The following is a 9,313-nucleotide window of genomic DNA, read 5'->3' as shown; positions in this document are numbered from 1 at the left end:
GACTTTCCCCATTGTATATTCTTGATTCCTTTGTTGTAGATTAATTGATCGCCTATGCATGGGTTTATTTCTGGGGTCTCTGTTCTTGTCCACTGATCTGTATCTCCATTTGTATACAAACTCATGCCAATATCATACTGTTTTAATTACTGTATCTTTGTAATGCAGTTGAAATCAGGGAGTGTGATGCCTCTGGCTTTGTTTTTATTTCTCAAGATTGCCTTGGCTATTCAGGGTCTTTTGTGATTCCATACAAATTTTAGGATTGTTTGTTCTATTTCTGTGAAAAATGCCATTGGAATTTTGCTAGGGATTACATTGAATCTGTATTGCTTTGGGTAGCATGCACATTTAACACTATTAATCCTTCCAGCCTATGAATATGGAGTATCTTTTCATTTATTTGTGTCATCTTCAGTTTCTTTTATTAATGTCTTGTAGTTTTCAGTATACAGGTCTTTCACTTCCTTGGTTAAATTTATTCCTAGATACTTTATTATTTTTAATGCAATTGTAAATGAGATTTGTTTTCTTAATTTCCCTTTCACGTAGTTATTAGTGTAAAGAAATATAACAGATTGTTGCATTTTAGTAAACTCTCTAGAAGTCTTATAACCTTTATCATCCTTACTCTGAATTAGCTTGTTGATTCCATGGTGGATTCTCAGTATATTGGAAACATTAAAGATATAAACACACCCACCCCTCATCCGTACCCTCCCACTCAGTCGAGATACCTGATTTGGGCAGTGACTTATCTTTTCCATTTGATCTTTAGCCAGTGAGAGACTAAAGAGGAATCTTGGGAAACGTTGTTGTTCAGTCGCTCCCTTGTGTCCAACTCTTTGCAACCCTACAGACTGCAGCACACCAGGCTTCCCTGTCCATCAACATCTTCCAGAGTTGGCTCAAGCTCACGTCCATTGGGAAACTGGGAAGAGGATAAATTAAGGGAGAAAACAATGCTGTTTAAAAAAAAAAAAGACTGTTCACTCAAGAGTCTGCCTGTTCACTGTTTGCTTAAGTAATTTTCATTTGTTATTTTTGACAGTGTTGCACAGCAGGCAGAATAGGAACCATCCCCATTTGACAGGTGTGAAAGCTGACTCAAGAGTTTGAATGACGTGTCCATAGCCAATAAGCAGAGGCAGCATGATGTAGAAGAAAGAGCACCCAGGTGCTGAAAAGACAAACTGACCGTGTAACTTTAGGCATGTTATATCTTTAGGGTGACTGACTTTAGGATGTTACATTTATATGTATGGACAGATAGGAATCTTCCTCTTAGAAGTTACCGTGGTGCCACCTGCTTGAATGACGTGGAATAGGCAGCCTTAGGCCTGGCCTTAGGCCTGGGACGGCTGATGTCGCTTGCATCCCTCCCTCATCTGGATCCACATGACTCCTAGCTTTCGAGGGCATGTTACCACTCAGGCCTTCACCTCCTGCTCTAGGTGTTCACTTTGTTGTATTTCATAAACACTGCAAGGCCTACCACATGCTCTGGAACCTCCCGACTTTGTCCTCTAGGGAGAGAAGCAGATGAGATAGGAATTTCGACATGGTGATGAAACTGTTACAACAGAGTCTTTGCCCTTCCCTGAGATGTCAGGGAAAATTACCTAAGGAAATGACTCGCACGCTGACCCTTTGATAGAATTTGTTGGTTGAGGAAAGCAGATCCCAGCTGATGTAGTTTAAAACTAAAAGAGTAATGAAATGAAGGAGTTGATGAGGCTGGAATGCAAAGTAAACTTCTATTTATATCCACAAGGAGGAGCCAAACTGAGACTTAATCCTGATACATTCCCTCCCCTCAAAACTGAAAAATTGCAAACTGATAGACAAGTTGAAAGGTTAATCCATACAAAATCCCTTTGCCTGGATTTACCACTTCTTAATGTTTTATGATGTCTGCTTTATCTTTATAATAGTATATACCATTTTATCTAATACACAGTCCATATTTAGATTTCTTCATTTGCCCCCAAAATGTCATATATTACAGCTTTTTTGATCCTGGATCCAAGAAAGGACATTCAATAGTGTATGTTATGACTCTTCTCTCCTTTAACCTGGATCCATTTTCTCTACCTTTATTTTTCATAACATTGATTTTCTTTTTTAAAAATCCAGGCAGATTGTTTTATAAAGTGTCCTACATTCTGAATTTAATTGTTTCCTCTTGATTAGCTTTAAGTTAAACTTTTGACAAGTTTTATCTAGTAGGTAGTATAAATTCTGTTGATTTTTATTTCAGCAAAATTTTAAATAGTTGACTTTTTCACTAGGTGTGGTATCATATTAACTGTATTTCTCTGTATAATTGGGTCCCAGGCTTAATATTAAATATCAAATCAATCACAAGCTCTGTTTTAAGTCTTACACACCCACACCTGCTGCAGACTCTTTTCTGATGCACAACTCTGTATGAAACCTCTGAGTTGCTGGGCACAGGTAGCCAGGATAATGGTGTTAATTCATTTAATGGGAGGTTTAATTTTATCACTGGGTTCCTGCCCTAGTAGAGAATAATCTTAGGAATATCTGTGTCAAACTTTGACTCTTTTTTATAACCTCTTTTTTAAATTGGAGTATAGTTAATTTACAATGTTGCATTAGTTTCAGTGGTATAGCAGAGTGATTGTTAGACGTATATATCCATTCTTTTTCAAATTATTTTCCATTATAGATTATTACAAGATATTGAATATAGCCCTCTGTGCTATGCAGTAGGTACTATCTGGCACTTGACAGAAAATATTTTCCAGCCCCTATTCCAGATAATTAAAACATTAGCTATTACCAGGTCTCACTTTGAGAAAATTTGATGTACAAAGACACAACTTTGAAAAGCAACCTAGAATTTTCTTTCCTTGCAAAGTACCTTTTACTTTACCATTGAAATTCTTTAATTTATAGTGCGTATAGTAAATGGATGATGACAGATTTCAGGAAAAGTCTGTTGTAGAAGGTAAAACAGAACTGTCTCCTGTGTACCATGTTTTGGTCAGTAATATTCTTTTCTCCTATCAAAAGTTAGGATTATATTTAAGAAAATGGGTGGTTTAGCATGGTACATGATCTTACTTTGCTAGATTTAATGTAGTGCTTACCTTGGTAATCACTTTCAGTTTCCTAAAATTACTTTATTATTATAATAATCATTTCAATGTATTATTTGCCATCTGTGCCTCATGCCTCGTATTTTTTTCTCTCAATAATTTATTCTTTAAAATTTTTTCTTGACATAGGAATTGTTGAATTTTCCTTAAATAGTGTTGTACATAGTAGGTCTTAATTTCTATTAAAAGAATAACATTTAAAGACTGGATTAAATAAACAGTAGGGGTTGGATTGTCAAAAATAGGTAATCAGTTTCTGCTTAAACTGATTTCTTTGTGGTATTAAAATAATTTTCTATCTACCTACAGTATAATGCACGCAATTGTGCTTTTTCATCACTCAGAATTACTACTGTTCTGTGAGCATTTTACCTATAGAAAGTTATAGAGATGAGAGCAAATGTAACTAGCTCAGTGGCATGCCTTAGGTCAGATGCTTTCTTATGTAACGAGCAGAAAGTGAACTAAATTTGTTTCAGTGACCCCTAGTTAATCTAGGTGTTATTTTGTGTGCCTAATATGAGAACTGTTACTTGAAAATTATATTGCTTTGGAGCATTTCTAAGCTTCCCGTGTACTGTGCTGACCCTAATCTTAGGAAGTACCTTATTCTAGTAAAGTTAGTTATAAAGTTAATGTCCGTGTATTCTTTCATTGACTTGAAAGAACCTGGAGTTGGGAGTCCAGAAACCTTAGCTCTGAGGCTTTCTGCACTAATTTGGAGTGACCTGGCAAGGCAGCCACCTGTCTTCAGTTGCTCGGTTGTATTATTTGTAAAGTGGTTGAAATAAACTATCTCAAATATCCTTTCAAGCTTCGATATTCTAGGATAACATAATAAATTTTGTCAGAGAGGGGGAAAAAATTGAAAAACTTCAGTGGAAAGGAATCCGATTTCAGCTGTCACAGGTGTGTGTGATTGTATGTACAAATACACTTGCTGCCCTCACCTGCTTGTTACTTTTTACACTCTACCCCCCCTGGAGCTTTGCTAAACTCCCAGATCTGTAACTTACACCCATAACTTTCTTCTGAACTCTTAATATTTTCACTTTGGTTGTTTAACAAATTTAACATGTTTCAAAAATTGATTCATTTTCCCCGTGATTCTTCACTACTCTCCTCTACCCAGACTGGTCAGAACAAAAGAGAGACCTCAACTGCTTCTCGAGCTCTATTAGCAATACCAGCAAACAAGTCCAATAAGCAGCAACTTCAGAGTCACGTTAAGCAGCTCATCACCCACCAGATAGGCTAGCTGGTCCTCCAGTTTGTATCCTCTGTGCATACTGGCCACTGACAGCAGCAAACACGGGAGTGCAGGAATCGCTCCAAAATCTTGATTTCAGTTCCTTTGGTTAAAGTCTCAGAAGTGGGGATCTGGAAGAGTCAAACGCATATGAGTAGAGTAGAATGGGGATTACCAGGGGGAGGGGCAATTGCAAGATGCTGTTCAGGGAGTGGAGAGTTTCAGTTATGCAAGATGAATGAGTTCCGGAAGTCTGATGTATAGCATGGTGACTGTAGGTAACAACACTACTGTCTACTTGAAATTGTCTAGGAGAGTCCAACCTCAGGTGTTCTCAACACACAGAGACAGTGACTGTTTCATGCTGTAGATGTGTATCAAATAGTCTTGTATGCCTTAAATATATGCAGTAAAAAAGTGGGCATAAATTGTTACATTTTTACAAAATAAATTGAAATATCTCCGTGAATAAATTTATTTTTTGAATACCATTGTTTTATGAAGTGATTTTGGTGACTTAGGACTTTAATCATCTTTTTTCCTGAAATGTCAGTGTCAGTTATATCTGGATAACTGACATAATAAATAATAATAATCCAGTTATTTGGGGTTTTTTTTTTAAGTCTTTATGATACTGAATTAATGAGACCCCGAGTCTGTGTGTTTAGTAATGTATTTGAGTTGATTACTCATTGACCTCTTTTCTTCCATTTAGCAGAATTCTGAGAAGGAAGATGAATTGTTGGTCTGTGTGTTTAAGGGTGAAAATGCTTGAACACTTTTTCTTCTCCTTGGGAAATTTTTCATAGAAGAATCTCAGAAAGTTTTTTGTTTTATTTTAAATCTGTTCTTTCTAGTGGAGTGTAGTACATAAAGTTATCTAAGTTTTATTATTATAGAGAAAAACACTAACACTTTATAGACAAATGGCATATACTCAAATATTTATAGCTGTTTAATGGCATTTCATAGATATTTATTTGGGTTTTGTTTTTTTTTTTTTAAATTAAGGGTGTAGTGGGGTAGATGTGAGTTCATTGTGGCATTCAGCTTATATTTGCTTGGCTTTTTCATAGTCGGTGACTCCCTAATTCCTAGCATGATGAGTAGTAACCCTCTGTGCTTGACTTCGTTTAACTTATTTGAATTGTTTTTAAAAATTATATTTCTTTTATTTAAAAAATCAGCTAACGCTTGTGTATGGTTAATTTTATGTTTGTTTTCTCTTTGGTTTTGTTTTCTTAGGGAAAAATATCCTATAAAATGGCTATTAAATTCTTAGCCAGTGACAATGAGATATTCTTAGCATTACTTTGAATTCTATTCCCCTTAATTCTTAGAGTATGTGGTTTTGTTGTTCTGTAGTGTCCTACTAAAATATTCATTTTTTTTACAGTGTATTGCAAGTTCCACTGCATTACATGCAAATATGATTCACTCATCCCTAGCTGTTTGTGGATTCAGACTCATAAATGAACCATTTTTAAATTAAGGTAACAGCGTACTGATATGTTTCTGTGTTTTCTGATATTTACAGATTCGAGTGGTGAATGCATTTCGTAGTTCTTTATATGAAGGGTTAGAAAAACCGGAATCAAGAAGTTCAATTCACAACTTTATGACACATCCTGAGTTTAGGATAGAAGATTCAGAGCCTCATATTCCCCTTATTGATGACACTGATGCTGAAGATGATGCTCCTACAAAACGTAACTCCAGTCCTCCACCCTCTCCCAACAAAAATAACAATGCTGTTGACAGCGGGATTTACCTTACAATAGAAATGAACAAGTCTGCTACCTCTTCATCCCCAGGAAGCCCACTACATAGTTTGGAAACATCACTCTGATTGTAAGCTGAACGTTAACACACTAGCTGCATTGTAAAGAAACAAATTGAAACTGGGTCTTTTCACATATTGTGACGGACAAGATAGTATTCTTGTCTCTGGACTTCAACAGAAGACATACTTGTACGAATGTAGATTTATTTTTTTAAAAAAAAAAGCAAAGCTTTCTGCCAGACTGAGGGTGCTTTTTGGGGGGTGGGAGAAATGAACTGACAGATAAACAGTAACTCAGCATAAGTCGACCTGTGGATCATCAGTAGAACCTAAGAATGGTCCTGAACAGTATATTAGCAAAGTTTTAGTTGATCTCAATCCTTGATGGGAGAGAGGGAGGAATAAAGCTGGGCAAGCAAGCAAAGAGCCCTGGATCATTGAATTGATGCTTTAATTTCTGCTGTTGGCTGTTAATAATTTGGATTATTTATGTTTATAAATGATGCAGATCTGTTTACAAGGTTTGTAGATACTTTTTTTGTTCCTGTTCATAGATGGGACGCTTCCTTATAACTGATGCAGAGATAAAATTAGTCCTTCAAATACTGCTGTATTTTCAGGAAAAAAAAGGAGGGGGGGTGTTTCTATTGAAACTGTACTAAATTTTTGCCTACAATTTACCTTGTTAAATACTGTAGATAAATTGCTAATACTAATAGCCAAATAGATAACACTAATGCTTTGTTTAAAAAAAAACAACAACAAAAAAACAAAACAAAAAAAAAACATGAGCAGTGGTGTTCTAATGAAGTTATGGCATCTGTCTTAATTAGTTTCTTAAATACATTTACTACTTAATGGTTTTGAAACAACTGTTTAATTTTTAAAATTTTTGAAAACTTGCTAATAACCTTTGTTCAGAATTTAGTAGATTGTTTAATGCAGGATATCAACGACATAATGAAAGATGCTTGAAATGCTTTTGTTATTTCAGGCAAATCAAATTAAATCAAACTATCAAACTACAAGAGAATTTTAGTCCTTTTTGTTTTTGTCTGAACATGTTAGTTCAGTGATGTCTTGGTGAACTGTGAGTGAACTGTATTGATTTTATTTTTTTCTAATAAATCCTTAGAAACCTTCATACAGCATGAGGGCTGTTGGCATTTTGAAAAAGGTTAATAAGTAGAAGCATACATGTTTTCCTTTTGTTTTTGAAACTTGTTTGTAAACATAAATATGCCCTTTTATTAAATAAATACACAGCAATTTTTTTTAAAAAGAACTTTCAGCTTCTTTACTCAATTCTGCCTATGTGGTGCATCGGTCTGTTCTCTTTAACTGCAATTGGAATAAATTTCAAGATGGTAACAGCCCCATGAGGTACCCTCTTTAATTCCTTGGTGGCAGTCTACTAGAAGCAGATTAAGAAAATCATTGCAGTTTGACATGTTCTTCATAGAGTTTATTTAGTTTGCCTAAAATAGTCTCAGTTTAAAAAAAAAAAAATAACAACCGCCATTGTCTCGGATACATTTGTTTTCATTCTTAAGTGGCCAAATAACAAATTAGTTAAAATGATAATGTGAAAAGATGGGAAAGGCCCTAAAAATATATATTTAGATGTATTACTTAACCGTATGCTGGAATGCCTGTCTCTAAGCCAGTTGGATTTTTCAAGTCTTTATTTCTTTGGTCTGCCTTCTCCCCTCTTTGGCCTCCGTCTTTACCATTTAGGAACTGGCACTGTGTTAGGGCCCAGATTTCACCAGATATATAATCCTCAGGCTGACATAAAGTTTACAAGGACTACTACAACATCTGAAAATGCTGACCCAGCAAAGAAACATTTAGTTGATGGTGCTTGATATTTTTGGTGGGTCGGGGAGAATCTTTTTCTCTCCATCAATCCTTTGCAGTTATCCTCTGCAAGACTTAGAAACACGTTGGCTCTGTCAGCATTTGTAATTGTACATTACTCATCAGGTATTTAGAGTGAATCATACTGTAAAAAGAGGTAGCATGATATGCTGGAAAGCATACTAGGCTAGGAATCAAGACCTGGTTTCTAGTCTGGGTTTTGCTATTAATGTGCTGCATGACCTTGGGAAAATCATCTCCCCTACAACAGGGTGGTGGACTAGACTATCTCAAAGAACCCTTTTCAGCTCTAAAAATTTATCCTGTCAACTGGAGAGCCTACGAGGCATAGGGAATAGAGAAAAGGGAAGTGTTTTCAGCTTTCTTTTTTATTTTGATTATGCTTAAATATGAATGTAATTACCAAAAGATATAGAAGTGCATGTGCTTTGGAGGGTTTGTATTGAGCTTTTACAGTATTCATTTTTCAACTTAAGGCAATGGCTTTTTACACCAACTCTAATCCATAAACGGGTCTTATGACATCCATGAAGTAGTAGCAAGACATGCTTAGTGTGTATTTCTCTCTTTGAGACACTGTAATTTCTACCAGAAATTTCCAGAGCATTATGTAAGTAGGAAAAAATGCAAGCAAGCTGTTAAAGATCTTGGATCCCATTATATAGTATGTATAGCTGAAATCAGCATCTGTAATTCAATCACTTTTTCTCTTTTATCCTCTAACCAAAAAATTGTTTAATTTTGCATCCCAAATGTTTTTAATCTTTGTATATTTTTTAAAAATCTTTTTCTCCTCATCATTGCCTTTTTTGTGGTTGTAAATAGACTTACTTGCACTTTGAAGATGAGTTACTCCTTGTCATCTTATAAATATGTGATATGGTAATTTTCATAACAGATGTCAGTTTTGAACCAAGAAATGGCAATTTGTTTATAAGAAAAAAAAAACTGGCTTCATTTCTGTGAAACTGCTCTTTGAAAATTTCTTTTTACACGTGTAAGCCAACTGAGATACCGTGATGGTGTTGATTTCTTTCAATGATGCTTACCATCTATTTTAGCCACTGAGCCTTTTATTATTTGTCTATTTGTAAAGTTTATTTGTCTTAACTCATTTAATAAATATACTGTTTATCTGTTTCTGAATGGGGACTGACTGAACTTTTTGAATATTTAAGTTAATCTGAACATCATATTTTGAAATTACTTTTTTCTACTTGAAATTTTAAAAATCTATAATTAATGAGAATTCTGTAATGTACTTGAAATGTTATG

General features: G+C 35.0%; 1 protein-coding gene across 6 annotated transcripts in view; it reads left to right on the top strand.

Annotated features, from left to right (window-relative positions):
- Window positions 1-9,184, top strand: part of ATP2B1 (ATPase plasma membrane Ca2+ transporting 1) — a 133,388-nt gene extending 124,204 nt beyond the window's left edge. For all 6 annotated transcript variants that reach the window (XM_061415718.1, XM_061415715.1, XM_061415720.1 and 3 more), the window contains one exon: window positions 5,912-9,184. In XM_061415718.1, the coding sequence (XP_061271702.1) occupies window positions 5,912-6,223 (312 nt within the window). In that variant the 3' untranslated portion in view covers window positions 6,224-9,184. The remainder of the gene's footprint in view (window positions 1-5,911) is intronic.
- Window positions 9,185-9,313: the final 129 nt, after the last annotated feature.

This window comes from Bos javanicus, chromosome 5, assembly GCF_032452875.1.
Source record: "Bos javanicus breed banteng chromosome 5, ARS-OSU_banteng_1.0, whole genome shotgun sequence".
Taxonomy (NCBI): Eukaryota; Metazoa; Chordata; class Mammalia; order Artiodactyla; family Bovidae; genus Bos; species Bos javanicus.
This window is presented reverse-complemented; position numbering and strand designations above follow the sequence as displayed.